The sequence below is a fragment of the Erithacus rubecula genome (assembly GCF_903797595.1).
Source record: "Erithacus rubecula genome assembly, chromosome: 27".
NCBI classification, from domain to species: Eukaryota; Metazoa; Chordata; class Aves; order Passeriformes; family Muscicapidae; genus Erithacus; species Erithacus rubecula.
Window position 1 is genome coordinate 2,686,206 of NC_136679.1, and position 22,035 is coordinate 2,708,240.

Here is a 22,035-nt window from a genome sequence, read left to right on the forward strand (position 1 = left end):
CGCCCTCTGCCGGGCTCCTTCCGCCTCGGCCGGGCAGCGCCAGCCCGATTGGCTGGAATTGGCTCTCATTGACACCTGATTGGCCGCAGCCGCCACGTGATCCCGGGGTACGCAGGCACCGCCCCGGCGCAGTCGCCGGACGTGCGTGGCCGCGGTGTGCGCGCGCGCGCCCGGCTCTGTTTATTGTTGTGGTTCTGCGGCTCCCTTGCTCCGCCTCCCCACCAACCGGAGCGGCGGGCGCGATGAGTGACAGGCGGCTCCGCCAATAGGCGCGCGCAGCGGGCGGGGGGCCGGCAGCCCTCGGGCCGCCATGTTGTGCCCGTCGGGAGCGCCGCCGCCGCCGGCCCCGCGGGAGCGCGCCATGGAGCCGCGGGTCACCCTGCGCGTCACCTGCCGCGGCCTCAGCCGCACCTTCCTCGTGTCCGACCCGGCGCGCACGGCGTGGGCCGATGTGGAGGCCATGGTGAGCGCGGGCTGCCCGCGGGAGGCGGAGCGGGGTGTCCCAGCCGGCTCGCTGCGGTGCCGGCCGCGCCTTCCCCGGCACACTCCCCCATTTCGCAGGCCGACAGAACTGGTGGTTCGTACCGTAACCAGTTGCTGCGATCTTGGTTTTTCTTTTTTCATTAATTCTATAGTTTGCTCCTGCTTTGTGCTTAGATTGACGTGAACGGCCTGGTTTGGAAAAAGATTCTCAAGGGCCCTTTTTATTTTGTGTGATCAAGTGGTCTTAGCTGTGTTCTTTGCCCTTTTCCACAGGTATGGACACTTGGCTTGGCTCTGTATCCCTCTGTAAAGTACCTTATATTGCTATTTTCCTATTCTTATTGAAATACCTGTGGCGAAGTAACACACGTCTGTTGCTTTTCTGAAGATTTGTCTGTGTTTTTTGGGGCACCGAGTCACTAATACATTTTTGTTCCCGGAGCTTTGTGTGTGCTAGTTTGGATAGAGCAGCGTCTGCGTGGGCAGGTGATTGTGAAGGTTTGTGTATCTTGGTGTAGTTAAGAGTTTGTTTGGGTGCTTGTTTTCAGGGCTGCTTAGTGACAATTCCTGTGTTGGATAAGCGTGAAATTCTATTGCAAAGATTCCCTTTGCTATGATGAAAATAACATTATTATTATTATTGGCAATATTGGCTGAGGGTGAAATTCTGTTGCAAGGATTCCCTTTGCTATGATGAAAATAACATTATTATTATTGGCAATATTGGCTGAGGGTGAAATTCTGTTGCAAGGATTCCCTTTGCTATGATGAAAATAACATTATTATTATTAGCAATATTGGTTTAGGGTGAAATCCTGTTGCAAGGATTCCCTTTGTTATGATGAAAATAACATTATTATTAATTAATTCTGTGGCAGCTGTTCTGCGTTTTTTAGCTTGCTTTCAAAGTCACATCTGAAGACCTCTTGTTGCTGTTTTATTTCCTGTCTTTCAGCTCTTTTATTACTAGTTTGTTCCAGTATATGTGCAGGAGGGTTTTGCTTTAGAATTGCTCAAGTTCAAAGTTTGAACTGCATCATCTTCACTTGCTGTATTTCAAATCCTTTTCAAGAGGCACTGACTGGTTCAGTCTTAAAATCCTTAGTGCCAGTGCACCCTGCAGGAATGTCTGAGCTGCTCAGAATCCTGCCTGCATCAAAGCTGGCAGCAGATTACTGTGTAAGCACTGTGCTGCCCTTAATCTTAGGTATTCTGGGAGCCAGGGTGTGTTTGTTCAAGGTGTGGTGTTTTATTTCAGTGTTTCCCTAGCCAAGGCAGAGCCACGGGTTGTCTGTGTTGTGAGAATTGCTGTTTCAAGGGAGTAGCAGTTAAACTTGTCTTTCTTATGTTTTGATATTTTATTAAATGTGTTGGATGTTTATTAGGGATACCATAAGCTTGAGTTTAAGGGTACAATCTGTGCTCCTAGACCATGTAAATACAGAATCACACTTTCTTCCTGGCAAAACAAGTTGGTTCTGTCACTGCCCTCCCAAAATTTGGGATGTGTTGCAGGAAGAAGCCCCCTGGAGCACGTTCCCTGCAGAATGTGCCCACGTGTGCCCAGTGGGGCTGGGCAACTCCCCAGGCACTTTTGGCTGAAGCTGCTGCTGTTTTTCTCTTAGGTCTGGGCTAGCAGCACATGTGTCAGTTGTTTGAGAGAGTTTCTGTTGGGAAAAAATACAGATTTTATAGGAAACTGGTACAAAAATTTACAGGAGCCTCAAAGAGTCAGCACGTGGAAGCAACTGCTTTCATTGAATGGTTCATTTGGTGCTGCTCATTCTGCCTTGTTAATGTAAAATGCAGAATAACTGCTCAGCTTTATTCTTTGAATTTTGGTAAGCTGAAAAAAGGCTGATCACCTATGTGAGCTGTCTTCTGGGTGCTTTTTAATGTAAAATACAGAGTTTGGGGATTGTTTGCCTTCACCTTCCTATTTTGCAGTGTTTACCATAACTGAGTTTGTTAACCCTGAGCTTGTCCTCTTAGAATGGGAGGATTGTTATTATTTATTTTGGTGTAAACATTAACCAAGCAAGGTACAACAGGAAAGAAATGTGTTTATTCTTTTCATTAGGGAAAGTTAGTAAAGCTTGGAGGGAAGGCACTGGGAAGAGTTCATCTCCAGAGGAATGGATTTGGTAAATTATGTTTGCTTCAACTGTGAAACTGAAGGAAGGGATAGAAAGGTTTTAATATTATTCCCAATTAATAATCATTATTAACTGGGGGCAGCTGTCACTATGCCTCACTATGGTTTTGTGTTTTGTTTTTCATTGCAGGTTAAAGTGTCATTTGGCCTGGACAGCATTCAGATCAAATACATTGATGAGGATAATGATGAGGTAAAACTCCTGCCACCCCACCCTTCTAATAAGCCACCTGAAAAATGCCAGAAATGACTTTGTGATGATTTGTGGTGGGTCCTTCAGGAGAGCCTGTTATGCTGTTTGGGTTGAGGGAACCTTTGCCCCTTTAATAAGAAAATAGCTGATAGTCTTGTGGTTTTACTCTTAATGCAGCATTTGTATTTTAAAATACTTCTTTTAGAAGCTGTTGCCTTTCTTTTTCCCACCCTGTTGAAACACCCAGTGGTTCTCTGTGCTCTGAGGAACTGTTGAAGAACTTTTTTTTTTTAATTTTTTTTTTTAACAAGTACAATGTAGTTGTAACTATTTGTGTTTACAGCTGTGGTAAATCCCTGTCTCCTCAATCTAGACTCCTTGCTCTGGAAAATGTAGGTCCCCTGTCATTGGCATATGTTTGCTTCAGTGATCTGGTGCACTCAAATCCTCTGCTTGCTTTATGCAATTGCTGTAATCTCCAAGCAGATTACTGACTCAGAAAACAAATTGGTTACTTCTAGTTGTCCTTGTTGAGTAACTTCCTGCTTGGCACAGTCTCACCCTCTCATATTATTTTTGTTTATCTAGAGATTCAGGGGGGAATGTAACTCTCACACAGAATTGACCTTTTGCAGACACAGTGTTCCACTGCTTGGATTATAGCTCTGCTCAATGAGATGGGAGTTCTTGTTCTTACTTTTTTCCCCTAAGGGAAAATGTCAAGAAGCTGCCAACAACCTTTTAGAGAATTATTCTCCCCTTTTTTTCCAACTTGTATAATATATAAATACAGTGCATCAGTGAAAGCTTTTCCTGAAATACTGAGCAAACATTGTTCAGAATCCTGCAATGCTGTGGGGATTAAATAGCTTCTTGTATTAGTGACTTCTATGTGCAGAATTGATAAAGAAGTTTCTATAGAAGAATGAAACACTTATGAAATACTTAATTGGTCTTTTGAAACACACAGCTGGGCTATTAAAACAACTGGGGCCAAGCTCTGGATGTGTGCAATGAGCCCAGGGGAACAGGCAGTGACTTTCTGAGGTGATCATGCTTGTTCTGGGTGCCAGCAGTGCCAGACCTGCCTCCTGTGCCAATCCAGTAACAAACACAGGCTGCTGCAAAGCACCACAGCTTTGGGTAATGATTAAACATGGCAGCAATAACAAATACCTAAAGGGCTGGTGTTGATGAAACTGTGAATAAAAGTATGTTTATTCTGAAGCAAGTTAATTTTAAGAGAATTGCAAAAATGTGTCTGTGGCTCTTGCTCACTGTTCCTTCTCTTTTGCAGGTCTCTGTGAACAGCAAAGGTGAGCTGCTGATTTATTGGGGTGAAATCAAGAAACAGAGCACAAGTGTTGCTTGTGGTTTTTGAAGATCCAGTTGAGGATTTGATTCTTGTATTTTATGTATGAATTGGCATCAAATTCTTCCCAAAGGAAAAAAAAATTCTTGATCCATAGGAACAAGTTAGAAGTGACTAAATTAATGGAATGTTGTGGCTCTTAGCTGTGAAAATAAGTGCCTGTTGCTGTATGTACAATTTCTTGCACTAGTGGAAGAGAATTTACAGAGGGTAGGGGAGGCCCCTTGTCATGGAAGGGTTTCTCAATACAGTGTGCTAAACTTACATCTGTTGTTTGAGATAGGGGCCATTCACATTTCTTTCTGTTTTTCTTTAGAGGAATATGAAGAAGCTCTGAAGGTAAATGTGCTCTTTGACTTTTTTAATATATCCATCCTTCTCCAATTAAAATTGGTGCAGCTGAGAAAAAAAATGATATTACCTGGCCCAGGAAAACAGAATAGCTGTTTTTTAACTTTGGGCAGTAGCTTGAATGTCTTACTACATTTTTCTTCCATGCTGGTTGGTTTTGTTTTTATAAGTAGCTGAATATGCAGTTGGGGTTCAGGACCCTGAGCAGCAGTGGGTTAGTTGTGAGATTGGCTTTCTCAAACCCTTCAACATTAATCCCATATTTGGAAATATTTGGCTTCAGTGAAACCCTTCAAAAATCTTGCCACACAGACTCTGCTGCCAGAGTATATTACTAAAACTTACTAGAGTTACTTTAATAAGTAACTTAGTTACTTTATAAGCAGATAAACAAAATAAGAATTGCATTTCTTTATGTTTCTGTTTTACATTATTAAGTCTTTCAGAACTTTTTGCTCATGGCTTGAATTTCAAATTAGATAATTTCAAAATAATCAGAAATTGGTGGACACAATCTATGATTTACTGGCTCCTGTGAACACTTTATTATTGGCTGAAAAATTCCATTAGGATATTTGCATGATTATCATTTGGCTTTTAATAATGTTTTTAATAAGCATATTAGTAACCTTTCAGAAGGAGAATATCAGCTGTCTCTACCTTGGCATCTCTCTGTTTTTCTTTTTGTGTATGTTAGTCTTTTCCAAAACTCTGTAGTGTAATACTGTATTTTTACAGATTTTGTATGCTGATTGTAAGTGGAAAACATGGTGTATATATGTACTGTTTATTTAGATTGCAGTTAAACAAGGAAATCAGCTTCAGATGAATGCCTATGAAAAGAACTCTTCTCATGCTTTGCAACTACATGAAAAAATTGTTACAGAAAAGCTGGTGCTTCTTGAAGATGAGAAGAAACCACTTTTGCATTATTCCATGCTAACTCAGGGATTAGAGAAAGAATTAAAAAATGATGAGGAGCTGACCATTCAGGTAAGAAGCTGAGCTGCATTAAAACAAAGAATTAATAAATGTAATTCACTTTGTAGACTGATTGTCCTCTTTAGCCATATATAAAAACTGGGTTCAGAATTTGGTCTCTGTTTCCAGTTACCTTCACCTGTTAAAGCTCACCAAATAGTTTGAATGTCTTCAAGAGGATAATTTGATGCTCTCTTTAGAAATACTAAAGCAGGTGCATTCATGTTGATCTTTCTTAAGTATTTTGATAAACAGAGCAATTCATCTCCTGAAATGCTCATTGCCATCTGGTAACTTCTGGTTGACTTGGCTTCTTTGGTGTGTAATTACATTCAAGTGCTAATGAGGCAGGAAAATGTCAGTGGCTATTTTCTGTCACTTCACTATTTTCTGAGAACTTTAAATATTTTCTATAAATACACTAGAAAGCTATTTCAGCAGTGAACTTGCTGTGTTGAGGTTTGTTTGTTTTTTCTTCTTTTAACTTTGAATACTTTTTGTTTGTTTTGGATTTTTTTTTTTCCCCCCAGCAAAAGTTAAATCAGACCAGAACAGAAAGCACAAATGAAAATCCTCCAGAATGGTTTACAAGTTACTTGGAAACAGTAAGTGTATTGCCTTGCAAGTTTTGGTGTACTTAAATATATAAGAAGTTCTGCATGGAAGAGAACTTTGTGATGCTTGACTCCAGATATCTGAACATTCTTGCACTTGTGGCCAGGATCTTAATGAGAAGCAGAGTAACTTTGTCTACAGTGTAGTTAAAAAACCTCAGAACCATAAACTTGATCCATACCACCTGTGAAAAGTGGAATGTTTAGTTTATGGGTTTGATTAGTCTGAGTGTAGTTTTAAGTAGCTCCCCTAAGAGAATCCTTGTGGAACTCTAGACAGCCATAGAATTCCAGAGCAGTGTTGCTCTTGTGAGCTCTTGCTTGCCCAGTTTCAGCAGGGCAGTACTTTTGGTTTCCTGTGGCTGAAAACAGAGCATTTGATGACCTTACTTTTCTTGAGTGTTCACTTGGAGAAAATATGCAATAAGCTGCATATTAAGATGTGGATGTTACCATGTTTTGAGCAGCTAATAAACATCACTGAGAAGCAGTTTGATATCACTGCAAAGAATTCATTAGCTAACAAGTTCTTGAAACTATGTGCATTTATCTTTAAGCTTTTTTCTCTATACTCTCCTTTCCTTTACCACCTAAAAATAGGGGGAGTTCATGGTTATGTTTGAAACATCACTGATGGGCAAATCAGAATGGTAGAAAGTCTAGAGGGGTTTGGGAGTTGTGGTAATTGTTTTGGAGATGAGTTTCCTTCCCTTCACACAAGCTTGTGGAAGAAAATATTGTAAGCATAAATATGTGATTTTTAACTTGCCTTCTTAAAAGCTCTGGGTTGGTATTTTCTCAAATAAAAGCCTCTCTGAGTAATGTGGTATTTGTATAGTTTTATGTAGAGTGTGCTGGGTGTGGGGGAAATGATTCTGAGGTGGTATTGGGAGACTTATGACAACGTAACTCAACTTTTCCAACATAATGGGTGGATCACATTCATGACTGCTTTAATATCTTTCCAGTTCAGGGAACAAGTCGTTAAGGAGACTGTTGAGAGGCTGGAGCAGAAGCTGTACCAGAAGCTGGTTGATCCCAGGCAGCCTGCAGGTTGCTGTGAGAGCTCAGATGCAGCAGCAGCTGCAGGCACACAGGGGCACTGGGACTGGCTGATGAGCTGCTGCAGCTGCCGGGCGCGCATTGTGGGCGTGCGCTACCAGTGCAGGTGAGGGGCTGGGGGCACTGGGGGGGCTGGCACAGCACTCAGCCTGCCAGGGGGGCTGGCACAGCACTCAGCCTGCCAGGGGGGCTGCACCTGCCTGGGCTTAGCTGCTGCTGGCTCCTCACCTCTATTTCAAATACCATTTGAAACATCTCTCTGTCTCTGTTGGTGAAGGAATAGCAAAGACTTATGAATGCCTAGCAAGCAGTTGTGAAACAGATGAAATAGAGATGTTAGCAGTATTTGACATAACTATTTTCAACATCTAAGGTTTGAGGCCTCTTCCTTTTCTTAGATAAAACCAAATGCAATACATGCCAAAGAAGCAGCAGATATCCTGTCTCAAGCCTGGCAGGAAAGATCTCAAGATAAGGGTAAAGCCATAAAACATGGTGATTTAGTTGTTCCTATAGGTTGCATGCAAATATTAGGAAATTAGTATATTGTATTAGATTGGTTATTCAAATTTAGAATATTCTTTATGGAATAATACTTATTGTACTGCAAATGGAAAATTTCTCTTCTCCTGCTTCTCCTCTCTGCTTCTGCCTCTTCTCCTTTTTCTTCTCTTCTCTCCCCTCTCCTCCTCCTCACTCTTATTACCTCTAATCTCTAACTTTTCTCTAAGCTCTCTCTTATACCCACACCCTATAATAAAATACAACCCTGAAGAACAGCAAATACTCCTGAGTCTGTCCTGTGACCATCCAGAAACCCCACAGTCCCACATGTCTCACCCACAGCTGATTTTCTCTCCTGTGCTCACTAGAATTTATCTGCATAAAAGCAAGGTCAATACTGTTTTGAGAAAAGGTGATTGTTAAAGTGAGAGAAGTTTATAACACTGTATTCTCAATGACTCTTTACCTTATCTGCATAGGACATGCAGTAATTGTAACAGAAAATGTTTTATTTGGTTAACTAAACAAAAAATGCAAGACTTAGAACTGCTAGTCTGTAATAGTTGTTTGGTTCTGAGTCAGTGAGACTAAGGCAACTCATACTATTTAATGATTGCACTGTTGTCTGTCTAATAATATAAAATAGGTTGTGATGAATGTCTTAAGTGAGGTGTTAAGTGAAAGTTTCATTTGAATGAGTCAATTGTTGTAAAGATGAGCATTTTGGGACTAGGCATAAGCAGTGGTTGAAATGCCAACAGGAGTTTTTCTTTGGATTTTTTTTTCCCTTGATGGCAGGAGATGACAGTCTGGTTTTTATCAGCCCTGTTCCTGGAGGAGCAGTCTGCTTTGCATCCCTGAATGCTTGTTGACTTACCCTCTGTATTTTCATAAGTATGGTGCTGTTTCTGGCACTGGATTTTGGTAAAATGTTCTGCCCTTTGCAGCAACAATTTTAGTCACTTGTGTTAAAAGAAGCATCAATTTTTTTTTTTAATGTGTGTTCAGAGAAGTGGGAACTGTGTTGCAGTTTTGCCAAGAAGAGAGATAATAATGTAGGTATAGCTCCCAATACTGATCTGTGAGACATCCAGCTGCTGTCACTTGGGAACTGCTTGATACAAAGTTATTTCTCTGTAGAAACTCTTTGCCTCTTGGTAACCTTCTGTCCTTCCTGCTTTGCAGCCTTTGTCCAGCCTACAATATCTGTGAGGAGTGTGAAGCAGGAACATATGCACACGATCCCAACCACGTCTTGTTAAAGCTGCGCAGACCCACCCCCTGTGTCACTGACAATTACAGCCTGGCAGAGCTCTCCCCACGCCTGCCTGCCACTCTGGAGCAAGTCAGGTAAATGGTGGCACCAATACCTGGCAAGGAGGTCCTGAGTGCAAAGGGAAGCACCTGTCTTGGAGTTGAGATTCAGCTTTTAATTGTAGAGATAACAAGAAATGGGAATGGTGCTCAAACTGTATTTGGAGTAGCTAAAAACATATTTATAAAGGGCCTAAGTCATCAATATTACAGTGTGTTTAATAGACTTTAGTGTCATAGATGGGTAGTAAACTTTGAAAGGTTGCTTTTTCTTTGAGCATTCTGTGTTTGCCTTTTTTTGTTCTTTCAGAGACCGTTCAAAGTATTTCCTCAAAGTATCAGTGAGGAGTTCTCTTAAAATCATTTGGTATCCAGTCTAGAAACATGGGATATTTCCCAAAGGGTTCCCTTGAGACTAAGACTGTGAATTCTGATCAGTTTAATGTAATAAGGTGTGTTAACTGCTTTGCAGGCTCCAGAAACAGATGGACAAAAGATTCCTGAAGGCAGAGAAGCAAAGATTACGAGCAGAAAAGAAACAGCGAAAAGCAGAAGTCCGAGAGCTCAAAAAGCAGCTAAAATTGCACAGGAAAATTCATCTGTGGAACTCTATCCATGTATTGGAAACAAATGGCTCAGCTACTCTGAAATCTGAGAGTCTCCAGCCTAGTAACTTCCTGTAAGGCTTGCTGTTAACTGAGCATCTGGTAGTTGTGCTGTCTGACCTTTTTGTTATGAGACCAAGTTAAAGTAACAGGAGGAAGGTTATGGAATTGCTCATTTGAAGTGTGATTTGTCATTTGACTGTGTGAGAATTTTGTCTAAATATGTTGTGCAAGGTCAAGTGTTTTTAGTGGAGAAGAGAGTAGGAGATGGGGGGAAAAAAAAAGTGACTGGTGGTTTTTACCAGAAACTTAATGATTTATGTAGATTTAGGAGGGAGTGCCTAGGATTATAAATATATATGCATGCTCATAGAGCATAAATTAACATTGCTGCCAGTTTTAAAAATGTCTCTATCTTCCTTCTTTATTAAGTGTCTGCATGAAGTCAAGTACATTCTGTATATTTATGTTCAGTGCAATTTCTTTTTTTTTTTAATGTGCTGTTAAGCTGAGATTCATTAGACACCAGACTTTGCAGGCAACTGCTCTGCATTTCCCACTGCCTTTGAGTTTATGAATGTGTGATGTAAAACTTAGTTTGTTTTTTTAATTTATCCTTTCAATTTAGGGCATTTAAAAGCCAAATTAACATTAATCAACAGCTGAGTTTCTTCTGAGTTTTGGTGTATTTTGTTTTTTTTTTTTTTGTTTCCTCTCTCCAATCCCAGGAGTACTAATCAACCTTTCCAAGCAATTGTCCCAACACTAAGTGCAGTATTTGTGGATGAGAATTTGCCTGATGGTACTCACTTGAAACCAGGAACCAAGTTTATCAAACACTGGACAATGAAAAATACTGGCAATGTGGAATGGAGCTCAGACACAAAGGTATCTTGCCTTTGCTCTTCCTTCCACACTCAAATCATTCTGGAAGGAAACATTTGTATGTGAATTCTCTGGTAGGACCTGTTTAAGATTTCCTTTGTCCTGTTGATTCACAGCTGGGAATTCTGGGGCAATAAGCTGTGTGGGTGCTCCTTACAAGTGCAGACTGTAGGAAGAAAGCAATTCAGAATACCATCACTGAACATGTTTCCCATTAACAATGTGTCCCCCATGTTACAATGGTTCAATTTGAGCCTGTTTCCAACTCCTCTGTTGGCTTTTTGACCTCCAAACCCCTTTGTTCTGCAAGTGGCTTCACTTGTGTTGGAAGATGGGGCTATCTTTGTGTTGGTAGTGATTAATGTGAGGATGTATACTAGCAGCCTGTCTTCTCCATGCCTGGGATCTACAAGGCCTTTCAACAGAGGAACTCTGCTTCCTGCTGCCCACACTTTGCAGAGAAGCTTGAGAAGTTAACTTTTGGCTTTTTTCTGTTGTGTATTTCAGTTGAAACTTATGTGGGGCAATCTGACCTTGGCATCTTCTGAGAAAAAAGATGTGTTAGTGCCATCCCTTCCATCTGGACAAGTAGGAACTGTTTCAGTTGAGTTTGTAGCTCCCAACATTGAAGGAACTTACACTTCTCACTGGAGACTGTCACACAGAGGGGAACAGTTTGGGCCAAGGATCTGGTGCAGTATTGTTGTGGATCCCTCTCCTTCTGCTGACTATGTAGAAGGTGATTGGAAGGATTCTGACTCCTGTCAGAAGAGAGGAGCTTCCAGAACCAAACAGGCAAGTCACTCACCTGGTATTTGGGGCAGTTCTGAACTGCCTAGGAGAAGGAGCATTGTGTATTATTTGGCATGGTGTTCCTAACTAACTATTCAAGGGGATTCTTTAAGCTGTTTGCTTTTAAATTTTTAATAGGAAAGAAATACAACAGATATTACACTTATAAGTTCTAAGTAGTAGTTGTTCTTAATGACAGGCATGACATTAGCTATCAGTCTGTTGCAGCTATTTATCTACTTATTTGAACTGAAGCACTGCAGAATTTCTGTTAGGTCTTGTCCTTTTGACTCTGTGATGAGTTGATTTAAATGTCTTTCAAACTACTTGTGTGTTTACACAAAATTCAGGCTTTAGATTTCATGTGATGTTTTATTTACTGTGGTTAAGGGCCTTCTGTTTCTTTGTTTTTGCAGGATGCTTCCTTAAAGACAGAAACAGGTGCTCAACTGATAGGTGAAGCTGCAGAGCAGGCTGAAATGCCTCTGCCAACTGTTCCTTTAAAGATCAAAAATCTGCCAAGTGAGAGAGAATTTTATATCCCATCTGTTGATCTCCTCACTGCACAGGTAAAGTGTTAAAATTCAGGTAGATATAAAGCAAACCACCTTAGGTTTGCATCTGTAAGACTAGAGTTTCTGAGCTCTAAAAATGGCTACTCTATTTTCAGAAAGATTATATTGCATTTGATATAGCAGAGCTGTTTTCTCAAACTGGTATTTGGCACTGTCATTATGTGGAAGGTGTAGGACTGATTAAGAATCTCAAAAAAAGAGTCAGCATTGAGTCTCTGTCTGGCCCCAACAAGGGAGTTTTTAGCTTTGTCCCTTGCTGCCCTGATTTGTGCACAATATTCACTGATGTCATATATGCTGTGGGAAAACTGCCCTCTGAGGTTGTGTTATTTGTGCATCAGTGGGATCTGTGCTGCCAAGTACAGATCTGATTCAGTTGCAGAGTTTGCTCATGGAACCTTTGTGTTTTTTCCTGTAGGATTTGCTGTCCTTTGAGCTGTTGGACATTAATATTGTGCAGGAATTGGAGCGAGTGCCACACAATACTCCTGTTGGTAAGGCTCCTGTGTTCTGTGTGCTCTCTTGAGCACAGACAGCTATCCTTTGTGTTTTTCAGTCTTGGCTTCTATTCACCTTCACATCCCTAAGAACATAATATTCCATATGTTGAGGAATGCTGCCATTTTCTTTGCACAGTCAGTGGCAGAGTAATAAAAAGCTAGTTGTTTATTCCACCAGATTATCTTGCAAAATAACTAAGTCTCTTCAGTCTTGAAAGAATGTCCCTTAAAAAGAATAACTTTAAATTATGTTACCTCATGGAGCCTCCTTCTCCTTTAGTGCCAATTATCTTTGCTCCCTGTGTTTTCCAGACATGACTCCATGCATGTCCCCTTTGCCACGTGACAGCCCCTTGCTGGAGAAACCTGGCTTAGGTCAGATAGAGGAGGAGAACGAGGGGAGTGGATTTAAACTAGTGCCTGGTAAGCAGTAGTCCTGAGGAGCTTGGGGGTAAAGGGAGGATACTGTCTCTTCTCTGTGGTCAGCAAACCTGATGTCTAAAAGGAATTCTAACTACTGTCTTCCCCTTCTTCTGGGGAAAAAAAAAAATTGTTTAGCTCATAAACCTGGAGTCTGACACTATACTAGTTATTATAGAGGTTGAAGCATAATATACATATGTATATATATAGATTTGGAAATAGAAATCATAAAATCACAGAATGGTTTGGGTTAGAAGGGACCTTAAGGGTCATTTAGTTCCAGCCCCCCCTGCCATGAGCAGGGAGAGCTTCCCCTATCCCAGGCTGCTCCAAGCCCCATCCAGCCTGGCCTTGGGCATTTCCAGGCATGGGGCAGCCACAGCTTCTCTGGGCACCCTGTGCCAGGGCCTCACCACCCTCAAAAGGAAGAATTTCTGCCTAAGACCTAATCTAATACACCCTCCTCCATGTTCAAGTCATTCCCTGCTGTCCTATTACTGCATGCCCTTGTATAAAGTCCTTTCAAATTCTTCTTTTGCTTTGTCTGACCACTAGAATTGTTGGGAGAAGTAACAGTCTGCCCTTTATAGACCAGGTTATATTCCAAACACTCCAGGTGTGCTCCCCATACTTCTCAATCATGTTTGCATTCAACTTGAACTGAATTTAAAAATCTTTCAATTTTTAGAAACAATTAACGCACAGTCAATATTTTAACTGTGGCTTGTCTAAAAAACTCTTCTTATAGTTACATTTCCTTGTGATGGTAAAATCTGTTATGTTTCCCTTTCCAAGGAATGGCAGAAGCCTGCCTTTCTGTGGACTCCTCTGTGGTGAAAGTGAAAGCTGAACATGCCTTGAACCAGGAGGAAGGGGAAGAAGATATGAGTGGGACTCAATTTGTCTGTGAAACTGTAATTCGATCTCTGACCCTGGATGCTGCACCTGACCACAAACCCCCACAAAAAAACCCCAAAATCCTCCAGAGTAAGTACTGTTATTAGCTGCCTTCTCTGGCCTGACTTGTTTGCAGTCAGATATGAGACAGAAATTGCTCAGCTCAGGTGGTTGATACCATTTAATTGTTTTTCCTAATTGGTTTTATTAGACTCTTTACAAACCTTGCAAGACACCTTCAGTTGCAATATGATAAGTGAAGAATCTCCTATGATAAATAGTAATTCTACTTCCAAAAAGGAAGCAAAGATTCATCAGTCAGAACCAGTGACAGAAAATTCCTGTGGTAAGTAAAATGGGATTGAATGTAAGATAAAACTGTAAAAAAATCATGACACTGTTCTAAGGGAATTGATCTACATTAGATGAAGAGAATCATTATATGATCCTAGTTGTGAGAATCATTACATCAGAAAATTGGTGTCAGTACTTTAACAAGCAGCTGGTTTAACAGCTGCTTTTAAAGAAATGAAATCAAGACCAAAAGATTCCAGTTGGGTATTCAAATAAGTGCTCATATGTTATGCATGACTGGTGCCTCCATATTCTGTAAACATAGCTTGAAATGTTTCTGACCTGTTTCTAATGTGTGGAATTAGGAGCTGAAAACTACAGTTTAAGTTCTCTGTGTAGCTCTTACTCCTGTTTTTACTGTAAGCATTAATACCAGCAGTGTATTTGCATAGGGTTAACATTATGATCTGCTACTCTTTCACACTGCACCCTCCCCACAGCAGGGAAAATTACACCAGTAATGGAAGCAGCTAAGGGTTGTAATTATTTCTAAATCCTTTCTCTTAGAGGTGGGACAGTTCTGTCTCTGCTTTTGTCCATACAAATGGACAGTGGTTAATAACTCACTTTTTTTCCTGCTAGGGGACCTTCCACTGGCTGATGAGAGCACAAGCCCCCATAGTGGTGCTGGCAATGGTGATGAAGAAGATGATAAAGATGATGTTCAGAGTCAGTGCTCCTCTGCTTCCTCAGAGGATTACATCATCATCCTCCCTGAGTGCTTTGACACCAGTCGGCCCTTGGGTGACTCCATGTATAGTTCAGCTCTTTCTCAGCCTGGTGTGGAAAAGACAGGAGAACCTGAAACAGTAGCAGAGAGCCCAGAAGGGGGGAGCCAGCCACAGATCCAGAGGGACAGTGACACACTGACAACTTCCCAAACACTGGCTGCAGTGCCATTAACCCCAGTGACTGTGGACAGCTTACCCCAGGCACAAAGGTAGGGACAAGAACAAAATGATCATGCTGGTATTGCTGTAGAGTCTGCAAGGTCTAGTATTTTTCAAACAGGAATTGTTTTAACAAAAGTTTTGTCATATACTGAGGGTAAATGTTCTTAAATCCTGGAACTTTCTGTAGAGCCCTGTACTCACTGATTTAAGTGGGTGCAAGAGAGGGAAAGAAGGGAGGATGTGAAGTTTTTTCTGTTATTTGTGATTTATTTATATGTGTACTTGCAGAATACAAGCAGTGATGTTTTTGCTTTATGTTCTCAGGAATCTTTCATCTCTTCAAAATTCTATCTTCCAAGAACCAAACACACCAGCTTCAGAGAATATCTCTTCTGCTCCTCATGTTCAAATACAAAAAGAAGGTATTGACAATACTTAATAAAGGATGCAGACTATTGCTGTCACCTATTCCATATGCCTAGGATTGAATTTGATTTCTTGTTTCTCTTGAGGAGAGCAGAAATCTACTAAGTAAAGATTTTATTTTTTATCTGGGTGTTGAACTTTTGCTATATGGATGTTGCAAATAAAGAAATAATTGGCTTTATGGATCAGTTAAGAGCATCTATTATGGGAAATGGTAAGAGGATACTCCAAAGTACTTAGAGGCATCTGGAAAATTACCTTGCTCTGGAATTAATGAGCTGTGTATTTAAGCTGCTGTTACAGTCACTGATGCTGTAGAGTCCCACAAGGATTCCTCTTGTATTAAACACCACTGATGAATCAGTCATATGGTTCAGAAAATGCTCTGCCTGCTTTCACTGCAGTGACAATCCTGGATACCTTGTCTGCATAATTAAACTTAGAATATTAGTGTTGTACCATGACACACTTTTTTCTGTTTATTTATGTGTTGCATTTCTCCAACTTAATTGTCATTAAATGAACATGTTGACATTTTGTCTTCCTCTTCCAGAACCCAGTGGTGAAGATAATCATGGACCAGGATCTTCTGCATTTCTCACTAAGTTCTCAGAATACCCAAGGTAATGAAGCTGAAGCTGTGACTTCACAAACACTATTTTAGACTGAGAACAGCTCAATTACACACCTAGGAAAAAGCTCTGGCCTAGATTTCATGTAGTCATTAATTTGAAGAGAAACCCCCATTATTAAGGCAAACATGCTGTGTTTCCATAAGATCTTGTTTTCTGCTTGGGCACAAATCAAAAGGATGCAGAACTAACACGCCAAAATTAATGAAGAGCTCAAGTTGAATGCTTCTAAAATTCTGTGGGGTTTTTTTCTGAAAAATCTTAGGATTCTTAGAAGGGGGATTTTACAAGTTAGCTGTAAAATTGTCTTAAAATACTAAGACTGAAGAATTAAGTCAAAATGTTGAGTAGAATATTAAGTAACTTTAGTATCCATATAAAACAAATAGAAGTTGCCCTCCTCTGCATGGATGTGTCAGTGCAGAGCTTTCATGTAGATATGTTCTCTTCTAGATGAGAACACTAAACTCTTCACAAAAGGTCACTTCATGGAAAGCAGACACCAGCAGTTTAATAGGTGTCAAGAAAAAGGAATGAGCCTCTTGTATAGCTCAGTTCCCAAACATTTCTGATTCCCTTGGATCACAGGCTGTTGTTTCCAGCAGTCCTTGCCTCAGCAGGCAGCAACTTGGATTTCACTGAAACAAACCCTTGGCTTTACTGACCCTAAAGCAGCACCTGGTGTCTTCACAGGTACCCTCAAGGAAGCAGCATTGCAGGAGAACTTGTGAAAGGAGCTTTGTCAGTTGCTGCTTCTGCTTACAAAGCATTGTTTGCTGGACCACCCATTATTGAGCAGGTGAATGTCTTACCTGTGTGCTGTGTGAGTGCCATTGAGTGACAACCTTAAATTTATAGGTGTATGTGTTTTAAGTGTATCAATATTCTATAGTGGAGCTAATGTAAGAGTTTGATGGTGTCCCTTTGAGGTTTGAGACTGGGAAATCCATGCCATAGGGATGGAAGCTCTTTTATGGCATCATGCAAGAGCAGTAACTCACCTTTGTAAATGAGCAGTGAAGGGATTATGAATGGGGCCAGAAGACATCTGTGCTTCAGCCTGATTCTGGTGCAATGCAGGGCCCCTAGTTCAAATAGCAAAGAAGAAATAACCATTTTTAACTTATCTTACTGTCTTTTGTTTTCAGCAGCCTGCAGCTCCAGAAGAGCAGACTGCTGCTCTGCTGTCCAGCCTGTGTGAGATGGGATTCTGTGACAGGCAGTTAAACCTGAGGCTCCTGAAGAAACACAACAATAACATGATTGAAGTGGTGACTGAATTGCTTCAGATCACTAACAGAGACTGGTGCAGTAGGTGCTAAACCTGCCTGGTGGAGAGAGGAATAGTCTTCATTGAGTAAACTCTAATTAAAGAGTGTAAGAGTAGCAGGCTGCTCCTCAATGCTGTTTGGAGGTTTGGCTTAAAACTTCAGCTTTTCTTTGAGAATTTGACTTCTTTTTTATTTTTTTTTTACCCTCATGGAAATGTCAAACAACCCTTGTGGCATCTCTTGAAATGGATACCAGAATTTCAGTTATTATTTGGACCTCATAGTTAAATGGGTAGTCTTTAAATCTCTAATTTCAGAACAAATCCTTTTACCAGGGAATCATGTAGAACTAAACTTTGTACCCAGATGAGAACTTCCCATTTTATTGTGTATACACGTTTTTTTTAGGCAGCTGGAAATTTTTTGTTGGCTTATTAGCTTTGGAATAGAAACCAATGTAAAATGCTGCTGTAAAATGTAGTCCTGCTTAATTTACAAGAGATGTCTGGAACTAGGAGTTTCTTTGTTTTTTCTGAGGATTTTAGTAATTGGTTTTCCAATGGGAGATAGTAAAGTGACAAATTTATATCTTACAAATTATTCTAAGAAAAAGAACTTACTCATAGAAGAAAGCCATCTTGAATCAAAGGACTTTTGAAAAGACTGAAAGTGGAACTGCAGTTGAACTGATGAATACCAGAAAAGTTTGTTTCTTGTTGTATCAGAATAAAGCAGGAGAATAACCACCAGCAATTGAACCAGTAATGATAGTGCACACCAGATCTTTAACAGTAGAAGTATAACCTACATAAAATATTTTGTTAAAAACAGATTGTAAGAGTAGGAAAGGCTTTTCTAGAAATCTTTACAGGCTCTTTGTAAAAATATTAAAAATTTGACCATTACATTTTTTCACTATAGTGCAAACATTTTACTCTGTTAATACCACATAAAAAAAATGCAAGAATGACCAGACCTGAACTGGAGTACAAATTTTGGTAATGTTTAGGAATGGAAAGAATGCTTGAAGCAGGGATCACATAACTTTCCATTAGGGTTTGAAAAATGCATTAACTTAAGCACTTTCAAATGTACAGTGTCCTCTGATGGTTTTAGCTGGTCCTGTGTTTCTGTAGCCATGTCTGTAGAATTAATTTTTCTCATAAGATTTTTAGATGACCATATTTAATTTGGAAATCTAAGAATTCCTTTCTAAATGTGCTGAGAGATTTAATTCTGAAGATTGACAGAAATGAGCACCAGACACTGCTATGCAGTGGGGTATCCATAGGTAACTCCTCAGAGTTCAGTCCCTCAGCAGGTGACAGTGTTGGCTTCATTCTTACTTTCAAGTAAATGTTATTTCCTTGCTGCAGTAAGAGACCATTGATTCTAAAATATTTTATATTGCTCCTGCTTCAAACTAGTGTTCTGTCTTGTCACAGTATAGCTGAAGCAGTGTCAGTATTGTGGCTGACCAGTTATCAGTAACTTTTTTAAAGATTTAGTACCCATAAAGAAAAAATACCATTAAAATAGTTGAAGAGAAGAAATGTACCATACCACTTCAGTTTTAACCCTATTTTTATAGATTGTGGAAGATATACTCTTAAATGTTTATTTTGAAATACAGTAGAAGTATTTTGCAGTGTTTCCCATCTCTCTCTACACCACTACAACTGTGTGCTGTGGACCAGTTAAAGATCCTTCTGTAACTTTCCACCTTTGCTTGGGTGTGTTGTTTTGAGTATCTCTTGACTAATGCCAACTCTAGAACAAGGAGGAGGAAAAAATGGGGGTGAAATGCAGGAGCTGATGACACTTTTGAAGCTTAGTGTGGTTATTTGCTTGGGTCTCTCAGGCCCAGCAGGACCCATGTTTGCTTTGTGTACCTTCATACTTGGAATGCTGATGTGTTCTATAAAATACAAAACTAAAACGTTTGAGGAGGAACACTTCATTGCAGATTGAAACAGCAAGTGTGAGATGCTGTTCTTTAGATTACTTTTTACTAGAGTTTAGATGCTGTATGCTCAGGCTTAAGATATATTTCTGTTGGCTTTGTATATTTTGTTAATGGATGCATGATATAATTTATAATATATTCTATAGAGCAGATGTGTCCTCTGTATCTTATTTTGGGCGAGCACAGGGGTTGGAATGGGGTTCCTGATCCTTTTTTTGGCACTGGCAGGAGCACAGGGGTGGGATGGGGTTCCTGATCCTTTTTTTGGCCCTGGCAGGAGCACAGGGGGTGGGATGGGGTTCCTGATCCTTTTTTTGGCCCTGGCAGGAGCACAGGGGTGGGATGGGGTTCCTGATCCTTCCTTTGGCACTGGCAGGAGCACAGGGGGTGGGATGGGGTTCCTGATCCTTTCTTTGGCACTGGCAGGAGCACAGGGGGTGGGATGGGGTTCCTGATCCTTCCTTTGGCACTGGCAGGAGCACAGGAGTGGGATGGGGTTCCTGATCCTTCCCTCAGCACTGGCAGGAGCACAGGGGTGGGATGGGGTTCCTGATCCTTCCTTTGGCCCTGGCAGGAGCACAGGGGGTGGGATGGGGTTCCTGATCCTTTTTTTGGCCCTGGCAGGAGCACAGGGGTGGGATGGGGTTCCTGATCCTTTTTTTGGCCCTGGCAGGAGCACAGGGGGTGGGATGGGGTTCCTGATCCTTTCTTTGGCACTGGCAGGAGCACAGGGGGTGGGATGGGGTTCCTGATCCTTCCTTTGGCACTGGCAGGAGCACAGGAGTGGGATGGGGTTCCTGATCCTTCCCTCAGCACTGGCAGGAGCACAGGGGGTGGGATGGGGTTCCTGATCCTTCCTTTGGCACTGGCAGGAGCACAGGGGTGGGATGGGGTTCCTGATCCATTTTTTGGCACTGGCAGGAGCACAGGGGTGGGATGGGGTTCCTGATCCTTCCCTTGGCACTGGCAGGAGCACAGGGGTGGGATGGGGGTCCTGATCCTTTGGCACTGGCAGGAGCACAGGGGGTGGGATGGGGTTCCTGATCCTTTTTTTGGCACTGGCAGGAGCACAGGGGTGGGATGGGGTTCCTGATCCTTCCTTTGGCACTGGCAGGAGCACAGGGGGTGGGATGGGGTTCCTGATCCTTCCCTCAGCACTGGCAGGAGCACAGGGGGTGGGATGGGGTTCCTGATCCTTCCCTCAGCACTGGCAGGAGCACAGGGGGTGGGATGGGGTTCCTGATCCTTCCTTTGGCACTGGCAGGAGCACAGGGGGTGGGATGGGGTTCCTGATCCTTCCTTTGGCCCTGGCAGGAGCACAGGGGGTGGGATGGGGTTCCTGATCCTTCCCTCAGCACTGGCAGGAGCACAGGGGGTGGGATGGGGTTCCTGATCCTTACCTTGGCACTTGCAGGAGCACAGGGGTGGGATGGGGTTCCTGATCCTTCCTTTGGCACTGGCAGGAGCACAGGGGTGGGATGGGGTTCCTGATCCTTTTTTTGGCACTGGCAGGAGCACAGGGGGTGGGATGGGGTTCCTGATCCTTTGGCACTGGCAGGAGCACAGGGGTGGGATGGGGTTCCTGATCCTTCCTTTGGCACTGGCAGGAGCACAGGGGTGGGATGGGATTCCTGATCCTTTTTTTGGCACTGGCAGGAGCACAGGGGTGGGATGGGGTTCCTGATCCTTCCTTTGGCCCTGGCAGGAGCACAGGGGGTGGGATGGGGTTCCTGATCCTTCCTTTGGCACTGGCAGGAGCACAGGGGGTGGGATGGGGTTCCTGATCCTTCCCTCAGCACTGGCAGGAGCACAGGGGGTGGGATGGGGTTCCTGATCCTTACCTTGGCACTTGCAGGAGCACAGGAGTGGGATGGGGTTCCTGATCCTTCCCTCAGCACTGGCAGGAGCACAGGGGGTGGGATGGGGTTCCTGATCCTTCCTTTGGCACTGGCAGGAGCACAGGGGTGGGATGGGGTTCCTGATCCATTTTTTGGCACTGGCAGGAGCACAGGGGTGGGATGGGGTTCCTGATCCTTCCCTTGGCACTGGCAGGAGCACAGGGGTGGGATGGGGGTCCTGATCCTTTGGCCCTGGCAGGAGCACAGGGGGTGGGATGGGGTTCCTGATCCTTTGGCACTGGCAGGAGCACAGGGGGTGGGATGGGGTTCCTGATCCTTCCTTTGGCACTGGCAGGAGCACATGGCCTCATCTCCTTTGGCCCAGGGTGGGTGAGCAGGGCTGGGGAAAGAAGAGCTGAGACTTCTCCTGCTGCTCTGTGCCTGCAGTGTGACCCCCACAACACTCAGGGTTGCAGGAGACAGAAGCACCTTCCTGCTTTTTTTGAGCAAAGTGTTTTCACGGCTGTCACGATCCGCTCAACCCCAGTTCGTGATGGTTCGTTCGACCCCAGGGTGCAAAAGACAAAAAGCAAGAGACTCAGGTTTTATTCAGCAGAAAGCAGCAATCAGTTTTATTGCATGCCAACGAAGGGAGAGAAAAAGGAAACAAAAGGGGGGAGAGAAAAGGATGGGACATAGCTACCGACAGATGGGACAAATCCTCGTGATCATCGGACAATAGACGCATCTTCAATCTGATAAGAAAGAGATCTCCAAGTCTCTTTAGGAAAGTCACTTTTTATAGTCCTTTTCCAAAGCGCGTGGCCTCTGGCCAAGAGGTGGGGAGATTTATGGACTATTGTGTGTGGAGATCATTGCTCCAAGAAACAGGTGCAGGAACAGGACGCTACAGCCAGTACCCTGCACCCATGGCAGCACCAGGCACACC

General features: G+C 42.5%; 1 protein-coding gene across 9 annotated transcripts; it reads left to right on the forward strand.

The window, feature by feature from the left end:
- The first annotated feature begins 81 nt into the window (after positions 1 to 81).
- Positions 82 to 19,400, forward strand: NBR1 (NBR1 autophagy cargo receptor). Of its 9 annotated transcripts, none has more exons than XM_079327752.1 (21): positions 82 to 463; positions 2,769 to 2,831; positions 4,129 to 4,147; positions 4,520 to 4,542; positions 5,350 to 5,547; positions 6,066 to 6,140; positions 7,118 to 7,317; positions 8,901 to 9,065; positions 9,502 to 9,708; positions 10,363 to 10,522; positions 11,027 to 11,314; positions 11,728 to 11,880; positions 12,305 to 12,380; positions 12,699 to 12,809; positions 13,605 to 13,796; positions 13,918 to 14,052; positions 14,643 to 15,000; positions 15,278 to 15,375; positions 15,933 to 16,002; positions 16,705 to 16,810; positions 17,163 to 19,400. In XM_079327752.1, exons 1-21 carry the CDS (start codon positions 311 to 313, stop codon positions 17,331 to 17,333), a joined length of 3,021 nt encoding a protein of 1,006 aa, XP_079183878.1. In that variant the 5' UTR covers positions 82 to 310; the 3' UTR covers positions 17,334 to 19,400. The 9 variants fall into 9 exon arrangements, with proteins under 9 accessions (XP_079183878.1, XP_079183877.1, XP_079183879.1 ...); XM_079327751.1 differs by having other exon boundaries at positions 129 to 463; positions 17,160 to 19,400; XM_079327755.1 differs by lacking the exon at positions 82 to 463 and adding an exon at positions 698 to 756 and having other exon boundaries at positions 17,160 to 19,400.
- The last annotated feature ends 2,635 nt before the right edge of the window (positions 19,401 to 22,035 follow it).

Bases quoted from the DNA above. Each gene is read 5' to 3' on its own strand.
- NBR1 (XM_079327751.1), top strand. From the start codon at position 311: ATGTTGTGCCCGTCGGGAGCGCCGCCGCCGCCGGCCCCGCGGGAGCGC. The intron at 12,381-12,698 runs GTAAGGCTCCTG...TGTGTTTTCCAG, and splicing joins GCCACACAATACTCCTGTTG to ACATGACTCCATGCATGTCC. The intron at 12,810-13,604 runs GTAAGCAGTAGT...TCCCTTTCCAAG, and splicing joins TGGATTTAAACTAGTGCCTG to GAATGGCAGAAGCCTGCCTT.